The 23,568-nt window shown below is 42.1% G+C and overlaps 1 protein-coding gene across 3 annotated transcripts in view; it reads right to left on the reverse strand.

The window, feature by feature from the left end:
* FMN1 (formin 1) overlaps positions 1–23,568 on the reverse strand; it is a 346,645-nt gene that overhangs the window by 319,733 nt on the left and 3,344 nt on the right. Inside the window, exon 1 of one of the 3 annotated variants that reach the window (XM_039536561.1) lies at positions 3,140–3,230. The exons of the other annotated variants lie outside the window; for them this stretch is intronic. Within the exon in view, the coding sequence (XP_039392495.1) occupies positions 3,140–3,215 (76 nt within the window). The 5' untranslated portion in view covers positions 3,216–3,230. Of the gene's footprint in view, positions 1–3,139; positions 3,231–23,568 lie in introns of those variants that run through there. 3 annotated transcript variants of the gene reach the window in all.

The raw sequence follows: 23,568 nt of genomic DNA on the forward strand, positions 1-23,568 counted from the left end.
CCAGCCCAGAGCCCATACCCCCTCCCACACCCCAACCCCCTGCCTCAACCCGCAGTCCCCTCCTGCACCCCAAATCCCTCATCCCTGTCCCCAGCCCAGAGCCAATATCCCCTCCTGCACCCCAACCCCCTGCCTCCACCCACAGCTCCCCCCCGCACTCCAAATCCCTTGGCCCCACCCCCCAGCCAGGCGCCCCCTCCTGCTTCCCAAACCCCTCATCCCCAGGCCCACCCCAGAGCCCACATCCCCAGTTAGAGCCCCCCTCCCATACCCCAATCCCCTGCCACAGCCCAGTGAAAGTAAGTGAGGGTGGGAGAGAGCGAGCCACCAAGGGAGGGGAAAGGTAGTGTAGCAGGGTGGACCCTGCTCCGGGGGCTTTAAGGGGTTTAAAAGTGGCCTAGCAGGGCTTGAGAGCCACTGCAAAAAAAGGGCTGAATGAGAAGAAGGGGGCTGGGGCTGCCCCCCCCCCCAAACTGAAGAACAGGGCCTTATAGGCAGGGGAAGCCACCCAAAAGCCAGTCTCTCTCTCTGGTGATAGAGAGAGATGGACCTGGCTGCTTAGGGCTTGAGACTAGATACCTGAGTGCAGCAGGGCTGGGGAAGGCTGAGGAGCCGGGGAGCTCCGGCCTAGAAAGCCCCAGGCTGCGGCCTAGCAGTGGGCCAAAGGTACTGGGGGTTGCAGAGGGCAGCCCAGGGGTAGGCCAAGGCAGCAAGTCCAAACCCTCCTTGCCAGGGATGAGTTGGCTGAGACTGCAGTCTGCCCCAGAGTGTGGGGCTAGACAATGACTGGCAGTAGCTGAAAACTGAGGCAAGGTAGGGATAGAAGGTGAGGGTTCCCTAAGGAGGGGAGACCCAGAGAGATGGGGGTTTACTGCTAGGGGGCAGCACCCCATGTAGAAGGGCACTGGGTCCAGGGAGGGACACGGGGGCCTATGAACAGGTGGATCACTGGCCTGCAGAGGGTGCTGCAGGGCTGGACTGAGCTAAATTCGGAGAGCTACCAGCAGGAGGCACCACAGGGGTGAGTCTGACCCGTTTACAGGTAGTTAGCGGGGAGCAGGGCCTCGGGGAAGGGGCGGGGCTAGGGTGTTCAGTTTTGTGCAACTAGAAAGTTGGCAACACTACATGGAAGGAGTGTGTGGTGGTAGAAACAGGGTGCTAAAACATGGCCAATAATAAATACTTAGCACTTATATAGCATTGTTCAGTCTCCATAAAAGAATGCATTACCAGCAGGAACATGTTCCTGAGAGCAAAACTTGCTAGTACATAATGTTTCATGTTCCAGATTACAAGAAATAGGAATACATACTAGAATACATCTGTTTTAGAGAGTTATCAAGCAGAGACAGACCACTGATAAGCCAAAGAATTAGATGTTAAATTTCACATGTGGCTAGCTCTTAAAAGTGATATTCAAGATATGAGTTGTGGAGTCTGGAGGCAGGGGTTTGAAGGAAAGTTAAATTAAAATCATGTACAGTTTTAAAAAAATGATATTCACATATGAACCCTAAGTTTTAAGTTTCATGATTCCCAGTGGCATGAAGGCATTAGGTATTTTGTTCATCTTCAAAGTTGTGCATAATCCTCAGGGCTGCCCAGAGGGGGGGGCAAGTGGGTCAATTTGCCCCAGGCCCCGGGCCCTGCAGGGGCCCCCACGAGAGTTTTCAGGGGCCCCCATGAGAGTTTTTGGTGGGTGTTCGGCAGCAGGTCCTTCAGTGCCGCCGAACACACCTGGATCGAGTGAAGGACCCGCTGCCAAAGACCCGGAGCTTCTTCCGCACCAGGTCTTCAGCGGCAATTCAGCGGCGGGAGCTCCTTATGTGCAGGGTCTTCGGCAGCAATTCGGCGGTGGGGGCTGCTTCTGCTCCGGGTCTTGGGTGGCAGTTCAGTGGCAGGTCCTTCACTCGCTCCGGGACCTGCCGAAGTGCCCCGAAGACCCGGAGCGGAAAGTCCCCCGCCACCGAAGACCCCAGGCCCCCGAATCCTCTGGGTGGCCCTGATAATCCTACAGTTAAGTTTTTCCTTTCTCGCTCTCTCTCTCTTCCTTTTGTTTCTCCTTGTTTGGCCTTCTTAAATTAAAAACCAAGGAATGTAAATGCAAAAATACTAAAATGCAAAATCAAAAATCTTATTGTTACAAATGCAAATATACAAGAGACAAGAAATGAAAAAAAGTTAACATTGTAACATCAGTATTGCCAACCACCAGAGATCAAAAATCATGAGTCAGACCCCCAAAAGTCATGGTTTAAAAAAATAAAATAAAATCATGTTTTTTAGTCTGTCTTTTGACTTTTTAACTCCTGTCTACTCCTCCAAAGTCTGTGTGATAATTTCAGGTTGAAAAACCTTTAATGCACACACAAATGCACACTTTATGACTCTTCAGAGGGAGACTTCACTTACTCTTTCCTCACCTCTAAGACAGGGGTACTGTCATCCATTTCCTATTACTGTTTTGACACAGCAGCAACACTTTTCTTTCTCTAGCCCTGTCCCAGGGCTTCTTCTGTGCTCTGGTCCCACCAGCACCACTTTCAAACTCCCCTTCCTCCTGCCTCCATCTGCACCAGACCCTCGCTCTGCCATAGGGCCTTACATGAAGACAAGGCTTAGTGGCAGAGCAGGTCTGTGACCTCAGCCCTGAGGCTCTCACACAGAGTTCTGCCCACATGTCCAGCCATGAGAAATCTCAAAATCAGAGGAGCTTCTCACTTCATCATGAAAGCTCCTCCTGCAGGCTCCAAATCTCTGTGTCTCACAATCAGTTCACAGCAATTGGTAATACTGCCTTTGTCTGGCAGCTGAGAGGGGACTCCCCTGCCCCACCACTATCCCCAAGCATGGGGGACCTGCCATTCTATCTCCTACCCCATCACGGTCCTCTGCATCCCTTCAGTCTCTCTCCCATCCCCAATATTTCCTTGAATCCCATGTCACAAGACTGGGACATGGGTTGTCTTACGTAGTCGTTAGAGCAGGAATCAGCCCCGATGATCAAAGCAGGAGTTAGGCCTAGTGCTTAGAACAAGAGTCTGTAGCCAGGAATCAGAGGCCAGATGTCAGAGCCAAGTGTCAGAGCAGAAGCCAGAGATCAAAGGTCAATCAAAGCCAAGGAACAGAACTAGTTTACCTGGATTGAGGCTAGGTAGGGGCAAGGCTGGGTGCAAGGTAGGATCAGGGCTGGTTCCATGACAGGAGCAGGGCATGAACAAATCTGGAGCAAAGCAGGAGCAAGGCTGGGAATAAGCAGGCACAGGAGCTATTGCAACTGTGGGCAAATACTTTGAGTAGCTAGTGCCTTGCTGCTGCTGCTGGTCTTAGGAGCAGGTCTGCTGATCCCCGCAGCCAATCAGGCAGTTTAGTTAAATCAGGCTCAATTAGGGCCATCTATGCTCATTAGACTCCTGAGGGTTAAACTAGCAGGTAGCTGGCTAGCTTTGGGCCCTTACTCCTGATATCCCACTTCCCTGCTCCATCTCATTCTCCTCATTCACCTTTTGTTGTGTATTTGGTTGTCATGTGAGACTCAGCTACTCTGACCAGGCCCCTGGAGCCTTTTGATGAGAATACAGAGCAGTGGCATGTGCATTCTGAGCGTTTTGAGCTTTTGGTATTGCAAATGACATTACAGAAGCGAAGAAGGTGCCAATATTCTTAACTGTTGTAGGGGCTAAAACCTACTCTCTGCTACGCTTACTACACCCTGTTAAGCCTGAGACTAAATCTTACCGTGACATTGTGGAAATCCTGGGGTCTCATTTCTCCCCAAAACCACTGGTAATTGCTGAAAGATATAGGTTCCACAAAAGAGACCAAAAGGAAGATGAAACAGTTGTACAATTTGTAGCCATTTTAAAAAAGCAGCAGAACACTGTGAATTTAAAGAAATGTTACATGATGCCCCGTGCACAGGTTAGTGTGGTGCCTGTAGTGTGAAGTAGCACAGAAGCGCCTGCTGACAGAGGCTAGCTTACTTACAGAAAGGCTGCTTGTGCTGTCTGTGTCTGACTGGCTACAACACAAAACTGTGCAGAGTCAAGAATGTTACCGCTGTGGTAAGGGTCATACCAGCACCCAGAATGCTGGTGTGTGTAAGTGTGTGTGTCGTCGTCTGGCCTGTGTATAAAGAAAAGCTACAGCATCTTCCGCTAGGCAACAAAAAAACTCTGAAAGAAACTCAATGGACAGGTGGCTAAATTGCCACTGTTTTTTTGGAGATGATTTGAATCACTGTGACATTTGACATTTAAACCTGGCAGTCCACCAAAATATCTGAAAGCCCGAACTGTGCCCCATATCCATCAAAAAAAAAGAGCAAGACTGGAGCGCCTGGTGGTCAATGGTCGACCTCTTCACAGGCCTGGCTGGGGACAAAAGTTCAGTAAGATTGATGATCTGAGTCAAGCATTTTTACAGATGCGTCGATGAAAAGTCCCAAGAGCTGTTTTGAATTCTTCAAGCCTCTGTTTGAATATTTGGACACATGCAGGTCTTCATAAGGCCCCTGCAAAAGTTAGCTATATGGAAAGTTCATCTCACAGTTAGCAGGCATTCCCCCCCAGCTGCTAGTCGATGTGCAACGTGGGCATTGTTACTTTCAGCACACATATGAAAAAATCAAATATAATCCCACTCTACGGCAAATGCAGATGGCCTCTCAAGGTTGCCTTTGCGTCAAAACACCACGATAGTGCCCACAAGAAAACTTTCTTACTTGAACAGGTAGAAGAATACACCCACTGCTACTCAGATCCCAAGCTCAAAATTTTATGAAAACAAATGGGATACACCACATCACGTCAGCACATCATCCATCCGTCACCAACGGATTAGCTGAAAAGATTTGTGCAGACAAAAAAAACTTTGAATCAGCAGGGGGGACAACATTCAAAAAAAAAGTGGATACCTTTTACTTTTTACAGAAACACACCTCACACACCTCCCGACCCACTCCCACCCTTCTAATGATGGGATGATGGGACGACAGCACGCACTTGCTTTTGCTCTGAGAAACTGAACCTTGTGCAACATCACAACATAGCAAGTCATATCATATCATCATCAGAGGCACAGAGAGCAAAAGACCTGACCCCAGCCAGCAGTTTTGGCTCAGGAATTATACAGAGCTACTTCCAGAGCTAAATGGACAGTCACCACAACAGGACATCAAACAGGACCTGGACTGTACATACTGTTACCTGCAGATCAATCTACCTGGCGACATGTAGATCCCATGCCAGCAGTCAGGCCAGAGGACCCATCCCATCTGCAGTTGGACTCTTCTGGTTGAGGTTCTGACCTCGATCAACGAATCACGTTCTGCTTCTTCTCCTGCCCTCACTCCGGGCCCTGAGACCCACACCCCACCCCATTGCCCATACCCCCTCCTCACCCTCTCCTCTCTGCCCTACCCCCTCCCCTAGTGCTTTGGGTGCAACACACCCAGTAGTCGCACCTGAATCCACCTAGAGACAGAAGGCCTCCTCATCGGGGGGAAGCTGGTTATTTTCATCAGTTATTGAACATGAATAATCAAGGTGGCCCAGCTGTCCTTGAGGCCATCAGTTGTGAAAGAGGAGAACACACATTGGAAGCAGAAATTTAAGTTGCAGTCAGATCCCTGAAAAACAACAGAGCATCTGGTCCAGATGGTATACCACCTGAAGTGTTAGAACACAGAAGAAGAGGCATGGTCAAATTATCCTTTGCAAATTATTTAACCTCATCTGGACTAAGGGTGAAGTCCCTGAAGCTTGGCAATGCTCAATTATTCTTCCACTGTTTAAAAAAGGGTGACCTGACAAATTGCAATAACGTCAGAGAAATAGATCTCATAAGCATTCCTAGCAAGGTATTCTGTAGAGTGGCTTTAGGCCAAATAACGAAGAGCAGAAGAAATCCTCTGAGTCACAAACTGGATTTAGATCTGGACGGTCCACCATAGATCAGATATTTATTTTTCATCAAATCTTAGACACAGAGTTCAATGTACCCCTGTTTTGCACATTCATTGACTTTATGATAATATTCAATTCCACTAGAGAGGCTTTGTGGAAAGTACTCAAGCGGTACAGTTTTAGCAATAAGCTGATTCAAATACTGCAGTTGATATAGCATTGCTTGACATGCAGTAACAGTGAATGGTGGTTGGAAGTAAAAACAGTGAGGCATACTCAACAAAACCTTTTTGCTTTATACATAGAAAACATTTTGGCTAACTCTCTCCATAACACTGATGTATGATATTGGGACAAGTTATCAATCATCTTGACTTTGCTGATGATATCATAATGATAATGCCTGCAGAGGAATACGTGAAGAAGCATATACCAAACCATATACAACAGTCAGAGAATGGGGATTAAGAACGAATGAGCAAAAGACCAAATCAATGGTAAAATAAAAAAGAATCAAGAAGCAAATGAAACTAATCATTAATGATGTTGACAGCTTCTGCTATTTGGTTTCACCATAACACATGACAGCCATGATAACGGTGATATTGCCAAGCTGATAGCCACTGTCAACAGAACATTTGCATGCCTGAATAAAAGCATTTGGAACCTCAAATCAGTGTCCATGACTGCCAAAACCAGAGTATATACAATGCTTATTGTACCCATGTTACTTCATGCAAGCATCTGGAGCAAGAGCTGCAAACATGAAATGAGGTGTTTACACCATATACTAGGTGTTACAAGGCTAAATAAACTAAGAAATGACATTAATAGAAGAGTGAAAGGGCAGTGCATGACTACAGTCATCAAAAGATGTCAGGTGCAATGGTTTAACTTGTTGCTAGAATGACCACACACCAATTGCCTACAATTATTCTCTGTGATGAGAGAGGTCCCAGATGCCCAAGGAGACAGTGGTACAACACAGTAAATAAAGCCATCCAGGCAATGCCTCTCCCCTCTCCCCCCTCCCAAATAGGCTCAAATGGCAGCTCAAATAAGACATGGATGGAATCTGCTTATAACTTCAGCCCTACCCAACCTTCATGTTGGAAAAAGAAGATGATGATGAAAATCACTTGAGTCACAATAAAATCATGAGAGCTGACAATACTAATGTTAACTTGCTCACAAAGCACGTAAATCATATTTCTGATGGATAGCTCATTAAATGTAATTTAGCCCTTCAGAATTTGAATGAGTGCACTCATTTATTCATTGTAATCCCATTAGTCTCTCCCTCTCCCCATTCCCCGATGAATGAGACCCATCCCACCTCTCATTCCTGTGCAAACAATGGAAGGCAATGGATGCCTCATGCTCCCTCCCCATGTCCCAGCAAAGAGTTCTCAGAATTCCAATCCAGCTTTGGCCGCCTCTCTGGTGCTGGTTCCTCAGCTGAGAGTGTAGTTGATGTGGAAGGCAGGCTAATAGACTTTCTCCCTTCCCATGGTCACAAACCTCAACTCCCAAAGCATCTCTCTATCCCAGGGGTCTGCAACCTTTCAGAAGTGCTGTGCCAAGTCTTCATTTATTCACTGTAATTTAAGGTTTTGTGTACCAGTAATACATTTTAACGTTTTTAGAAGGTCTCTTTCTATAAGTCTATAATGTATAACTAAACTACTGTTGTATGTAAAGTAAATAAGGTATTTAAAATGTTTAAGAAGCTTCATTTAAAATTAAATTAAAATGCAGAGCCCCCCGGACTGGTGGCCAGGACCTGGGCAGTGTGAGTGCCATTGAAAATGAGCTCATGTGCCGCCTTCGGCACACGTGCCATAGGTTGCCTACCCCTGCTCTATCCCAACCTCACCCATCTCTTAACCATGGCAAATTAGCCAGTTCCCAGTATCCCTGGAAACCAGCTATATTCTACATGGAGTTAATATTAAGTCTGGTCAAAAATTTTCCATTACAACTTCTTTGTTGGAAAATTAGGTTTTCAGTTAAATGAAAATTTTCATAGAAAATAGATTAATTCAGAAAAAAATGCACTTTTGTCAGAAAAATAAACCCCCCAAAATTGATGTTTCCCCCCTGGAATACAGATATTTGGGGGAGAGGGATTGTAAAAACAATTTTTTTCTCCCATCTTCACATTTTCAATTTTGTTATGAAAAATTAACATTTTCCCTAGCAGGGGATAATACATTTTCTCACCAGCACTAGTTACTATATCCATCACAAGCAACGTAGTCAAGTTTAAACTGTAGTCATAACTTCCAGCTTTACGTCTGATGGGTTGGGTTTTTGTTTTTTTGTTTTAATTTATAACCATAAGTTTGCATTAACATACACTTGAGCATTAGTTTAAAAACATGTGTTGTCTACAATTGAATAATAGCGTTTGTGTACTACAGTAGCATAATTTTCAATAAAAAGTTTTCAGTATATCTTTCTGGCTTAGGAGTTCTCTTCAATTCTCACATTAACATAAAACTCAGTTTGTATAGTCAGAAATTTGAAGATTTTAAAAGGAATACGGTATATTTTGGTTGTCCATATTAAACTTCTGTATTTTTGCTAAATTGTTTCCAAAATGTTTACTTGCTCATTTTATAATACAATAACTTCAACTTTCAAGCACTGTCTAATGCTGTTTGTGAATGACATATATTTGCTCAAGTACTTTATACTGATTATATTATTGTTATAACCAAATTACTGCCAGGAATAAGTATGCTGGAAGAAAATTAGAGCAGATGGACTATAAATACAGTATGAGTTAAGTTTTAATATTCTTGATATTAATTAGTTGAATACAAGTTATACACATCCACACAGGGAAAAAAAAGACATCTGTTTTACCATTTTCAAAGAAATACAGATTGATAAATCTATGATCTGAAAATGAAATATTAAAATTAATACCTTAGAGTTTGTGTTGACAAATTTAAGTCAAAGAAAAAAAATCAATCTGACTTTAGTGCTGCACTTAGTAACAGAAGCCATTTTTGGAGCTAGTGCAATAAAAAACTTGTACCAATTTTTGCTGACTTGGGCCCTTATTAATTATACTTTATCACAGTATGTTTTAGAGAAATCTGGAGCCTTCAGACTGCAGTGTGTCTGCTTTAGTGGCTGCAGATGCATGATTATACCTTAATTACTCAAGAGATGAAATCAAATGATTTAACCTAAATAGTCTGATAACACGAAAGCCAGATATCTAAATACAAATTTGATGAGTGAACATGATTTAGTGAGATTACCATTTTAGGTCACACAAAAGCAGCTCATATTTAACAGATAGTTATGGTTATATAGGAAAAATGGTCCTGGATCCAGAAGGGTTAGTAATATACACATAAGAAATTAGGCAATCTCACAGTCTCCCCCAAACAAAGATTTGGAATCCATATTATCATTATAAATTATGCTACCATTTCAGAAAGCTTGAAAAATATGTTTAAAAGGAAAAACTATTAAACTTATTTTAATAATATCCCTCTGAATATAATAGCCTCCTCATCTTGTGTTTATCAACCAGTTGTCATTCAGGCTACATTTAAAATAGATCTAGTATTTTTTTTTATAGATATCTGTGATGCTGGCAGACCAGATGCCTGCTCACACTACTGCCCCTGGTCCTCAATGAACACTGACAAATACATAGCTGGGAACCAATCTAGCTCACCTGTGTGTTGGTATTGTTAAAATAGGCATTAGATTTACAAACATGTGTTTAGACTTTGAAATGCTTGTGAGTTGCTGCATGCATTAATCTCACTTATAATATGTGTATTCCATGTTATAAGGTAATATTTAAGTGTTTGCTCTAAAATTGTAACCCCCTCCCCAGTTAGGAGAGAAGTATTAGCAAGCGTGAAATGCTAGCTTACCACAGAAGGTGTCATCTCCTCTCCAACAGAAGAAGGCCCATAGACATCAGACAAGCCAGCGTGGAACATCAGTAGACAAAATACTTTATTGATTGCTCCGCCACCCCCACCTCCCATGAAGAGGGGACATGCACAAACACTCAAGCTCTTGGGGAAGGGAATAAAAATCCCTGTCAAGAAGAAATTGTTATCCCTATGCTACTTGGACTTCACGGAGAGTGAAAGTCTTCTAAGCATAAACGAGGGATCACTGACTGTTAAGCTTGGGTTACCCCTAAAGGACATATAGCTTTTGCACATTACAGCAGCTTCTGTTACTTGTTGACACCTACGACTTTAACCCATTTGTGCATGCTTATCTGCTTTAACCTTGTAAAAAACTAAATTTCTTTTTCCTAGTTAATAAATATTTAGTTAATTTATTATAGGATTGGCTGCAAGTGTTGTCTTTGGTGTGAGATCTGAGGAACAATTGACCTGGGGTAAGTGACTGGTCCTTTGGGACTAAAAGTAACCAGAATATTACTGTGATTTTTGGTGTAGGGGACCATCTATCACACCAGCAAGCTTGCCTACGTTAAGCTGTTATAGTGCTTGAGGAGGTTCATTCTTGATTGACGAAAGTATAAGTATGGAACACACATAACCAATCGGTGGTTTGTGCCCTGCTTTTTAACTGTGTGCCCTGAGTTTGGCACTGATGGTTGTGAGCCGCTCCAGACAGCTTGACAGTATCCACCATTTTTATCCTATTTAATAAATTGGTTTGTTAAATTACTATATGTTAATATGCAAGGTATAGAAATAAGTTTAGAGATCAGCTTTGGCATACATTTAATTTATTGTAATTTTGTACAGACTGGTGAACACACTTAGTTCTGAACACAGATGGGTCCTTGTGATATGTAAAGTTTTTGTTCCATAAGTATTTGAGGTAACGTAAAAAACAGGAATTCTGAAGTTAATATTATATATATTTTAAAGTTTTGTTCTCCTGACTGCTAGAAAATATCAGGTTCATTGTGCAGTTACAGAGCGAAAACTATCCATTAAATTTTGTTCACAGCAACTTTTTGTTTTGAATCAGCCAAGTTATAAACCTCTAAATCATGTACAGATATAAGAGAAAGGACTACAGATCACTTAGGGCTGGTCTCTACTACTGGGGAGATCGATGCTGCTGCAATTGATGAAGCAGGGATCAATTTAGCAGGTCTAGTGAAGACCCACTAAATTGACAGCAGAGCGCTTTCCAGTCGACCCCGCTACTCCAGCTCTCTGAGAAGAGTAAGGGAAGTCAACCAAAGAGTATCTCCCATCAACACAGTGCAGTGAAGATATCAGGGTAAGTCAATCTAGGCCAGTGGTTCCCAAACTGGGGTTTGGGAACCCCTGGGGGTTCGCAAAATGTTACAGACGGTTCTCAGGAAAAAAAATCCATAATGGGGGACAGAGCTGTCCCTAGAGACCTCGGGCAGCCCGGAGCCAGCAGCCCGGAGCCCCTGGACTTCCAAGAGCTAAGCAGATCAAAACAAGCATATCTATCACACTGAGGAGATTTACAATTCAAGACTCCTTATAAGAAATGGAAAGGGAGGTGGATATTTTTTGCTGTTTTTAAAATTAAATAGGCAGCTAGTATTGTTTTTTTAAATTATTATGAAGAACAAGTTTAAGCTTGTTAAGTGTAATGTGCATTGTTTGTCTGGACTGCTCAAGACCTGAATGCTTGTATAGGAGGAATTCTTTGAGTTGGCTTCTTAAATACCTTCATGATGTTTCACATCTGATACTCCTTGATGAAACATGGGAGCCTTGTCTTATAACAGACTTATTCAAAGTGATACAAGCTACGAAAGTGAGATCTTGGAAGAGTGTTGCCATTTTCATAATGTAATCAGAATACTGTAATGATAAATAATAATAATAAATAGTGTGTAATATGCATGTCATAAAAACAAATTTTATATTTCCCAGATCACTGCTTTTATAATTTATACTCAGATAAAGGAGAAAATCCTGGAAATATTCATTTTTAGGACAGGGTTCACAAGACTGGACATTTTAGTGAAAGGTGTTCACAGGTTGTTGAAGTTTGAGAGCCACTGATCTAGGCTATATCAACTCCAGGTATGTTATTCACATAGCTGGAGTAGCGTAATTTAGGTCAACTTACCTCTGTAGTGAAGACAAGCCCTTAGAGTCACACTAGGAGGCAGCACTATGATACAGGTATAATGCTTCTGTGCTGTTACTCATGCAAGTATCCAAGCAAGCTTTATATCATATTGTAATATCAAGCACTACAAACTGAAAATGAAAGCACTTTCCTTTGTAACACTTCCATAAAAAGGGAGGAAAGGTTAAAATTGGTATAAAAAGTGTCAAAGTCTTTACCATACATATTAAGAACTAGATATTACCCTTAGGTACAGCCCAGAGTAAGCAGTGATATGGTATATTACACCTCCCCTCAAGGAACTGTGACTTAGAGTTCCTCCCCTGCTCCCCTCTTGTTCTGGGGAGAAGTAATTTACTGCAGCCCTTGAAAGGATGCTGCTTACTTCCCCTGCCATGTATCCAGACAGTTCTCCCCCAGTCTCTGCCTCTTCACCACCACCTCTCTATGGGGAACACCCAGAGAACAAACCCTGCACAAAACCCAGACCCATACTGTGGGTAACCCTAATGCAGTCATACAATCAGGATGAGCAGCATAAGAACTAGTCACAATCCAACCCTAGATGAAAAAAAGAAGCTTCTCACAACTTAGACAATGAAACCATCTGTTTGGATTGTCAGAAACTGTATTATAGTATTAGGTATAGTGTAATGTATGTGCTTTTAAATAATATTCACTACTTAGATGTATATTATTTAATTGTTTACATATTGTCTAATGTAGTACATATTGAATTAAGCCCTTTTAAAATAAAATATTTACATTCAATTTACAAATATTATTTACAAAACAGACTAATTTTTCATACTAATTCATCATTCATGATACATAAATTTAGAAAAAAATTCGACACTTGAAATTAAGTATTCACATTCTACTCTTGTAATTTTAGTCAAGAATAGGGAACATTTTTAATAGGAAATATGCAGAATTTTCTCAGCAATATGAGAAGTCAGATTTGGCTACTGTGGTAAATTTAATAAAATATGCTTTTCCACTTCATTAAAACAGAGGAGAGAGAAAAACAAATAGCACTTAGCATGTCATTTAAAAAATCCTATGTATTTTTAGTTTCATACTTACACAGGTAAATACTTGTAATTGGTCTCAGCTTATATATCATCCTGCTCCGGCAGTAAGAGATTTCAACTGAACCATTTTAATTTTAATTTAGTGAATCCATTCTCAAACTGATTTGTGTTGTATTAGCTGAGCGCATAAATATGTATGCCTTCAATAATTTATAGCTACCACCTATCATTTTTTACGTAAAGAAATCTATCTATTGATAAAGAAAAATGCCTTTTTTCCTTAAGGTAAGTCTTTGAATTACAGTGTTTTATAAACTGGAAATTGGTGTGAATGTATTGGCCTTTTGTTCCACAGCAACATAAAATTGTTAATCTATGACCAGCATGAAACATTAAGCTGCCTTTGATTTTTCATTCCAATTTAATTCACTTGGCTACCCTTCAGTGATTGGCTTTGACTGGAAAGTCACATGTTATATAGAGACAAAAATACAACTGCTGCTTAAGCTTGTCATGCTGGGAAGTCATTCAATTAAAACTGGAGCTATTTGCTCACAGTATCTATCAAGGTCAGTCTTCACAGGGTCTTGTAAACTCAAAGGCTTTGTCCTGAACATTCAGTTTTGCTTAATTCTCTTCATACTACTGTACACCTACAGACTAAGTCAAGCATGCAGCATGGATTTACAGTACCATATTGTTAACACTATTTTCAAGTAGGTTTTAGCTTCACTGGTCAGGAGTCCTGGTGATCTATATTATCACATTAAGAAGTGCTGCAACACATACAGTACCTATGACATTTTAAAGTAAGGATGAAAGGGTTAAATTGCCTGATGAGGGCATCTGAGTGAGAGGTTGTGCTGAATATACTTGGAAACAAAATGATATATCTAGAGAGCTAAATATTTATATCACACTTAGTAACTGTGCTACCAGAGCACCTTACGAGATTGAAAAATCCAAGTATCACACTAGACTCTTAGGGTAGGTTTACACTTACCTTCCCGGTCGACACGGTGAGTTCGACTTCTCGGAGTTTGAACTATCGCGTCTGATCTAGACGCGATAGTTCGAACTCCGGAAGCGCTGCGGTTGACTCCGGTACTCCACCACCGCAAACAGTGGTGGCGGAGTCGACGGGGGAGCCGCGGAGTTCGACCCCGCCGCGTCTGGACGGGTGAGTAGGTCGAACTAGGGTACTTCGAATTCAGCTACGCTATTCATGTAGCTGAATTTGCGTACCCTAGTTCAACACCCCTTCTTAGTGTAGACCAGGCCTTAGAAGTAGCTTTCTCCTATTTAAATATAAAACACAAGCACTGATGGATAACATAATATTACTGTTCCAAAACTTGGAAGAAGCTCTTACTATACCATATAAATGATATGTTGATTAAGGTGTTCCTAAGAATGTTTTGACTTGACATACTGAGATGATTCCAAACAGTTCATCCTAAAAGCCATGTCATCACATTTAAGTGGGATACGAACATATGAATTTTCCCTTAGCTAATCATTTTTAGTCATTCTTATTCAAGTAATTGGAGGGTTGAATAGAGTGGATCAAATTTTGCAGATCTGAGGAGAAATGGAAATTCATGTCCAACCATTAAAGTAGGGATTAGCTGTATGCAAACAGATACTATTTTGTAACAGCTCAAAAGGTCAGATAACTATGCTGATTACTTTGCCTTTTAGCGTGACTGTTGTGTTGTTTTGGATCCATACCAAATATTAAGTATTTTTTGATTGTATTTGTTTCTTGAGAGGTAGACTTTACATTTAAAATTACCCTTTTCCTCCAGGAGACTGTTGAAATTTCTTCAATTCCTCTCCCCTTTTTAAAAATAGATGTATATTTCAGTTAAAAGCTGGCCTTACTGGCTAAAACCATGTTTGGCTTCCTGGTACATATTCTTCACTGTTTACCTATCAACCACTTATATTAACTTTTATATTTATAGTATTACTGTATCACGCAGGAACCCTAGTCATGGACCAGGATCCCATTGTAGTAGCCGCTAGACAAACACAGAACAAAAATAAGTAGATTGTATGCTCTTTGGGGAGAGACCAAGCAGAAGACACCATAAAGACAAATGGGGAAGTACAAGAAAACAATGTCAGCATGATAGGCAGTGGTCTCATCATACCAATGGCCTACTTGTTGTCAAGTTTAGCATAGGCATCACAGAAAAGAAGAGTTTTAGGAAGGGTTTTGAAGGAAGATAGTGTGGTAGTTTTGAGTATGTTTACAGGGGGCTTCTTCCACGCAAGGGGTAGCATGGGAGAAAGCATGTAGGTGCTTTTTTGACAATTTAACAAGTGGGCTATGCAGACTGGCATCATGGGCCAACTGGAGATGGGAGTTGCCATCTAGATAGCAAATGAGAGATGATAGATAGGGTGGGAACATGCTGTGAAGAGTCTTAAAAGTAAAAACAAATAGCTTTACTGAGGGATAGCTCAGTGGTTTGAGCATTGGCCTGCTAAACCCAGGGTCGTGAGTTCAATCCTTGAGGGGGCCATTTAGGGATCTGGGGAAAAAAAATCTGTCAGGGACAGTACTTAGTCCTGCTAGTGAAGGCAGGGGACTGGACTCAATGACCTTTCAAGGTCCCTTCCAGCTCTGTGAGATATGTATATCTCCGTATTTTTTTATGCTTTATGTGACAGAGAAAGCAAAGAAAGGGGTGACATGGTCAAAATGATGGGGTAGGAAAATGATCTTTGCAGCAGCATTCTGAATGGATATGAGCAGGTCAAGATTGCATTTCTGCAGGCTAGAGAAAAGGATGTTGCAGCAACTGAGACATAAGATGACAGCCTGGACAAGAGTTTAATTTGCGTGAACAGATAGGAAAGGCGATGCCTTAGAGATGTTCTGGAGACTGAATCTCCAAGATTTAGACATAGCCTGGAAGGCTTGTGGGCAGGAGAGGAATATTAAGCGATCTGCTGAGTTTGCGCTGATGGCTAGACATACACAAGATGTCAGAGAGAGGCTGAGATTTTAGTGTGGATAGAAGAAACCAAGTAGAGATGCAAGTTGTCTGCATAGACATGGTAATTGAATTTCTTTGCAGTTGAGATTACCAAGAGCTAAGATGTGGAGGGAGAAGATGAGGAGACCAAGAACAGATCCCTGTGGAAACCCCATAGAAGGTGGAGGAAGGGAATGAGAAAGATCCTCCAAAGGACCTGCTGAAGGAATAGTTAGATAGGTAGAAAGAGAATCAGGGGAGGACAGAATCACAGAAGCCAAAGGAGAGAAGATTTCAAGAAAAGAAGTATGGCTGATGGTGTTGCACGCAGCTGACAGGTCAAGGAGGATGAGGAAGGAATACTGGTTCTGAGGTTTGGCTAGGAAGCTATTAGAGACTTTGATGAAAGCAGTTTCAGTGGAGTGCCTGGAGTGGAAACTGGACTGGAGAGAGTGTAGGATGGAAATGGAGGAGAGGAACTTCAGACAGTGATTGTAAACAGCACATTCAATGAGCTTAGAGATGAGAGGAAGAAGGGAGATGAGGCAGTTGCGGGCGAGGCAAGTGGTGTTAAGCATGTTTTTTTTTTCTTGGTTTTGTTTAGGACTTTTTAAGATGAGAGAGAATAAAACATGCTTGTATTCTGAGAGGAAAGAGCAAGAGGGGAATGAGGCTGAGAAGAAGAGTAATGTAGGGAATGAGCATGGGTGCAAGGGAGATCAGGAGAGGGGATGGGACAGTGTCACTAGGGCAAGTGGAAGAGGACAGCAGACAAGAAATTTCTGTATCTGTGACAGGGGAGGAGGAGGAGAAAGTTGTAGGAGAGGAAGGGAAAGGAAGGCAGGCTGAGGGGAGAGGGAAGGTCACATAAACTGTATTTTGACTAAGGTGAGAAGCCACCTCTAGGATTAAGCCAGATTCTTTATTTAAGCAAATCACAAAAATGTGGCAGCTCTCCCGCTGTGTCCTCCTTTACACCTTCTCCCAGCTCCCTCTTGTGTTCTCAAGTATATATTGCATAAAGTCACTCCAGCTCCATTCAGTTACCATTGAATCCAACATGAAACCCAGTTATCTTGCATCCAAATTATAACATATTTTATAGGTAGTGATCATAAATAACTAAAAATTACTTTAAAATAAAACAATAGATCATGTACGTGAACAAGAGTAAGTTAACTTTATGAGTTTCTGCAATGGATATGTGCTATTTCTGTTGCTTAGAAAAATGTACAAAGTGAGATTGCAGTGTGCCATCCTGAGGTTTTCAAAATCATACACATCGACTTTCATTTCTGAATTAGAAAGTATTCAAACCAGAAAAGGGAGTGGTCCTACCCCAACCTCTTCATTCTTTATACTTTTTGCAAAATGTTCAAAGAGTATTCACACTGAATTTCCTGTTGTGAACCAAGTAACATGCATGTATACCATTTTCATGTGAATTACATCTGAGAAACTGCATGATTTTTCCATGTGACTTATGTGCAAACTCACCTCAGGAAATGCAAATTTATGGACAAAACCCATAGTATTTTTAAAATACAAATTAGCAAGTCTCTCAACCACTTAGAGAACATATTTATAAACCCTTTTCATTCTTCAAACAAAAAGCATAAAAATCAGTATAATATCAGCTGTCTTCTATTCTAAGAGTCTTTAAAGAGAGCTTTGTTTCTGTAAAACTGATTTTTTTCCAAAGCCATGGTACATGAGAAAATCACAAGACCTAGTTACTGAATTCATCTTACTGACTTTGTCTATTTTCAAATCAAAGAGCTAGTTAATTAACACAACCTCCTCCCCCAATACCAATATAAAATTCAAGCAGTAAAAACCACTTATTAACCTGTTCTGTAACTGTTGTTCTTCAAGATGTGTTGCACATGGCCATTCCATAGTGTGTGTGTGTGTGTATCCAGTGTGCCAGAGTCAGATTTTTCCTTTAGTGGTACCTATCAGGGCAGCATATGTGCTCTTAGCTATCTCATATTACTGCATAATGGTATAAAGGGTGGAGCTTTCCCAGACCACCACCTCAGTTCCTTCTTATCATACTGTGATACAGAAGGGAAGGAGGATGTGTCGTGGAACGGACACACACAACACACCTCAAAGAACAGCAATGGTTACAGAACAGGTTAGTAACTGCTTTTTCCTTCAAGTGACTGCACATGTCCATTCCACCTTAAGTGACTTACAAGCAGTTCAATCCAGGAGGTGGGTTTCAGAGTTTACCTGAATAATGACTGAAGCACTACTTGTCCAAACTTGGCATCATCTCTTCAATGATTACATGTAGTATGAGTAGCAAAGGTATATACTGATGACAAAGCTGCAGCTCTACCAATGTCTGTTATAGGTGCTAGAGCCAAAAGCTGTGGAAGCTGCTTGAGATCTTGTAGCGTGTGCTACCATCTTTCTTGGAGGGGTTACATTGGCAATGTTGTAACAGACATATGCAGGATGAAATCAAGGACAAAATCCTCTGCACCTTTCATACTATCCACAACTGACATGAACAGCTGTGCTGATGAGCTAAAAGACCTACTTCTGTCCAAGTAAAAAGCCAATGCCCTTCTTACATCCAAAGAATGGAGCCTCTTCTCATCCTTATGAGAATAGGGACTAAGACAGAAAGTCAGTAAATATATGACTTGATTGAGGTGGAAGTCTAATACTATGTTAGTTAGGAATTTCAGATGTGGATAAAAGTATACCTTGTCCTTATAAAAATTTTTTGAGGTGGGTCAGCTACCAATGCTCGTAATTCCACCACCCCTGTTAATAGCGAGCAAAAAGTTGTTTTCATGAATAGATGCAGCAAAGAGCAGTCCTGTTCATAGGGCGATCCCATCAACCTTGTTAGCACCAGATTATGTCCCATGGAGGAATGGGATTCATGAACTCCATAACCTGTCCAGACTCTTTCAGAATCTGACTGATGTAGGATTAGAAAACATTGAGTGGCCCACAATTGGGGGGTGGAAAGCAGAGATAGCCACCAGCTGAATTCTAATGGAACTAAATTGACAGGCCTTGTTGCTTCACGTGGAATAAATAGTCCAAAATATGTTGGATAGAGGCCAGGACTGGCAGCACACCCTTCTGCTTTGACCATAAGGAGAACTGCTTTCACTTCAACAGGTAAGTATAATCTAGTAGATGGCTTCCTGCTGGTTCAGAAGAAGGTTTTGCACACTCTCCAAAACTTCGCTTCTTGAGCATGGAGTATCCAGGTCATAAGATGAAGAGTGGCCAGACTGAGATATAGCAAGAGACTATGGTTCTTGGAAATCAGGTCAGGTTCTGTGGGTAATGTTAAAGGAGACCCAACAGAGAGGGCTCCACAGACTGAAGAACCAATGCTGGTGTGGCCAATCCAGTGCTACGAGGATCACACAAGACCCAATGAGTACCACTAAAGGAAAAATCTCCTACACTAGCGTGCTGGGCATGCACGCACCTAAAGTGGAATGGATATGTGCAATCACTCAAAGAAGAACTTAATATTCATTACTTTTGCCACCTACAGTAAACAGCTGAGATGAAACCTTATCTGCATTTTAATTTTCAGATACAATTTTATTAGCAAAGCCCCAGACTATTAACCAAGAAAATCAAACCAAACACAATCAAACAAATTCAAAACTAAGACTAACTCAGTCCTTAACTCATCCTATTATTTCTAAATATAACCATACGATATGAAACACCACACACAAGTAGGACTACCAGACTTCAATAGGTATCTCTAGGCACAAGCCAAGGAAGTATCATCTTTAATTTCTTTTTCCTAAGGTGGTTTTATATTGGAAGTAAAGTCCTGTAAAATTGGACTGTTATGGTTCATGTGGAAAGAAGGGATTTCCTTAGCAATGTTTCAGGAACAAAAGTTTACGAACTCAGGACTGAGTGGACTTGTAGGCGCTAAAGTTTTACATTGTTTTATTTTTGAATGTAGTTATATTTTTGTACATAATTCTACACTTGTATGTTCAACTTTCATGATAAAGAGATTGCACTGCAGTACTTGTACTAGGTGAATTCAAAAATACTATTTCTTTTGTTTTTTACAGTGCAAATATTTGTAATAAAAAATATAAATGGAGCACTGTATACTTTATATTCTGTATTGTAATTGAAATCAATATATTTGAAAATGTAGAAAAATTTCAAAAACATAAAAAAGTTAAATACATTTAAATAAATTGTATTAAGAGTGTGATTAATTTTTTCACTGCAATTAATTTTTTTAATCACATGATTAATCACAATATATATTTGATGTATTTTTGTAAGTGGAATGAATTTCTCTATGTTTAACACTTTTATTTGTTTGGCACTAAAATAGGGAAAGAAAACAAAATCACTGTGCATCCAAATAATGGGAATTGGCCACTTAGTATTTGTTCTGACCTAGAAGGACATCTCAGTGACAGGAAAGCAGAGCTGCTTTTCACTGTAAGAAAAAGAATTATAATACACAAGACCTTTGCAACATTTTTTTCATATGAACTCAAAAAAATATCCTACTCAAAATTTTAAAACTTGATGCTCTCCCTTCAAGCAAACACATGATAGTTTTGGCAACAGAGCCTTTAGGGGATTCCACAGTTCAACTATGGACGCATGCAACTTAGGCCTTGTCTACACTAGAGTTACAGGGGGACTCTAGTGTAGCTGAGTCAGGGGATCTGGTTGCAACATGCTTCTAATCCATATCATAGATGGGGCTCAACAGCAGTGGATGTCTCTTCAGGTCCCAGTTAATACTTAGCATCATAAGTCTCCTGTCTCTACTATAAATCATTATATTTATATTTCAATTGTACCCAAAAGCCCCAATCATATGGAGGCCCTGTGTATTAGACTATATAAACATGTAAGATAGCAATTTAACTGAAGCAACAATGTGAGCACATGATCTTATTGTGAGTCTCATGATATTTGGTGGTTTCTTTAAAGCCACAGCTCCTGGAGACATACAAGAGTCTTAACTTATACTAAAAACAAACAAACAAAACAAAAAACAAGGGAACACAACATTTCTTGTTTTTATAGAATCTCATGATTCTGATGGATGTGACACGTGACTTTTGATTGGGTGGGTCTGACGATACAGATTTTTATTATCAGGTCCTCAACTTGATTGTAAAAGTAAGATAGACAGAGGCCTCACAAGTGTATTTATGATGTAGCCCAAGAACTGCAGTCAAGTCTTTGGTAGCCTAACCTAATAACCAGCATAGTCCCCCTACCATACACTTCTTTTTTGTGTACTATATACACTGTGGCCTTGATCCTGCAAAGACTTATGGGCATTCTTAACTTCACTACCCTAAGCAATCCCCCTGTGACTACTTATAGTGGTAAAGCTAAGCACATGCACAAGGACTACAGAGTAATCCAGTTAAGCATGTGCATAAGCATTTGCAGGAATTGAGGCCTGATTGAACTGCCCATGATGATGTCATGTCCATTTGAGACATGCCAATTAACTTCTGGCTACTAAAATGTAAAGAAAACACTGCAGCATTTCACAAACCCAACTGCAATATGTAACATTATCAGCTGATCTTACAACTAAATACAAGTAATAGCAAATCCCCTTTGCTTCTCTTACCACAGTGAACAATTAACAACAAGGCTTGCTCATCATTTAATAAACACAGAAATATATCTCCTCAGAAAAATGGTACAAGTTTCCATAGTGTTTTAAATTTTAACATTTAAACAGCAGCTACAGAGGGTTTGGTTTTAGACCTCTGTGGCAGCAAAGTTTGCACGCCATGGTAGGCTACAGAAACTTCAAAATGGGAGTTATTTTATTATTTCCTGCAAGCCTTAATCTCTTCTTAAGCTTTTAATTTGTACTTTGATAATTCAAACAGCATTACTGCCTGTAGAAACAATTCCCAAGAATTCTACTAATGAATTACTTTTGGACCATAAATTCTGTCCAGTTAATAGTTCACTTGATAAAATGAAAGCTGTGGCCTGCTTAGTGGGCCAGCGGTTGCACTTCAGTACAAGTATAACTGGAGATGCAGAAATCCATATGCTGAAGTGAAGGATGGATAGCCAACCTGTAGGGTTGCCAACTTTCTAATCGTACAAATCTGAACAGCATAGCCCTGCTCCTTCCCTGCCCACACCCTCGCTCACTACATTTCCCCTCCCTTGGTGACTTGCTCTCCCCCACCCTCATTCACTTTCACTGGGCTGGGGCAGGGGGCTGAGGTGCTGGAGCAGGTGAGGGCTCTAACTGGGGGTGCAGGCTCCTGGGCAGAGCCAGAAATGAGGGGATCAGGGTGAGGGAGGGGGCTCCGGGCTGGGGTAGGGATTTGGGGTCTGGGCTCTGGGGTGGGGATAAGGGGCTTGGGGCACAGGAGGGGGCTGCAGGCCGGGGGGTGGGGTCGAGAGTGTCAGAATACGGGAAGGGGCGGTGGGTTGAGGCAGGGGGTTGGGGTGTGGAAGCGAGTACGGGCTCTGGACTGGGGTGCAGGCTCTGGGGTGGGGCTGGGGATGAGGGGTTTGGGGTGCAGGAGGGGGCTCCAGGCTGCAGAGTGGGGCCAAGGGATTTGGAGTGTGGGAAGGGGCTGTGTGTTGAGGCAGGGGGTTGGGGTATGGGAGGAGGTGAGGGCTCTGGGGTGGTGTGGTGTTTAGATGTTGCTTGTAATTATTAGAACTGGGAGCACTGGCTGTTGGGAGTCTGAAAGGACAGGAAACAGGAAGAAGGGGTGAGGAGTTGAGGAGGCAGAGTGAGAGTTACAGAGGGTGTAACAGCAGCTTGCTAACGAGGTTTCCACTTTAAAAATAAAGTCCTGTTGAAGTTTGTTAGTACCTTGCCTGGATGTTACAACAGATGGGGATGAAGGGTTTGGGATACAGGAGGGGGCTCAGGGCTCGGGCAGGGGGTTGAGGCGCGGGCTTACCTTGGGCGGCTCCAAGTCAGCAGCGCAGCAGGGCTAAGGGAGGCTCCCTGCCTGTTCTGGCTCCGCGCTGGGCCCCAGAAGCAGCCAGCAGGTCCGGCTCCTAGGTGGTGGGGCCAGGAGGCTCCGCGTGCTGCTCTCATCTGCAGGCACCTCCCCTCTCCCAACTCCTATTGGTCGTGGTTCCCAGCCAATGGGAGTGCAGAGCTGGTGCTCGGGGCAAGGGCAGTGCATGGAGCCCGGTGGCCCCCCTGCCTAGGAGCCAGACCTGCTGGCTGCTTCTGTGGTGCGCCCCAGTGCCAAGACAGGTAGGGACTAGCTTGCCTTAGTGCTGCAGCACCACTGACCAGACTTACCAGCCCAGTCAGCATTGCTGACTGGAGCCGCCAGGGTCCCATTTCGACCGGGTGTTACGGTCAAAAACCGGACATCTGGCAACCCTACCCTGAGCAACAAAAGATACAAGCCCAATGCCACCAAAACATGATATTTGCTATAAAGAAAGCAATGGCAAAGAGCCAGGGAAGCATATATAGAGAGCACCCTCTGCCCACCAAATAATGGAAATGCTTTCAGTGCATCTACTACTATCCGTAGCCAGCTAGGTATTCCAATTTAAACT

This window comes from Mauremys reevesii, linkage group 4 (genome assembly GCF_016161935.1).
Source record: "Mauremys reevesii isolate NIE-2019 linkage group 4, ASM1616193v1, whole genome shotgun sequence".
In the NCBI taxonomy this organism is placed as follows: domain Eukaryota; kingdom Metazoa; phylum Chordata; order Testudines; family Geoemydidae; genus Mauremys; species Mauremys reevesii.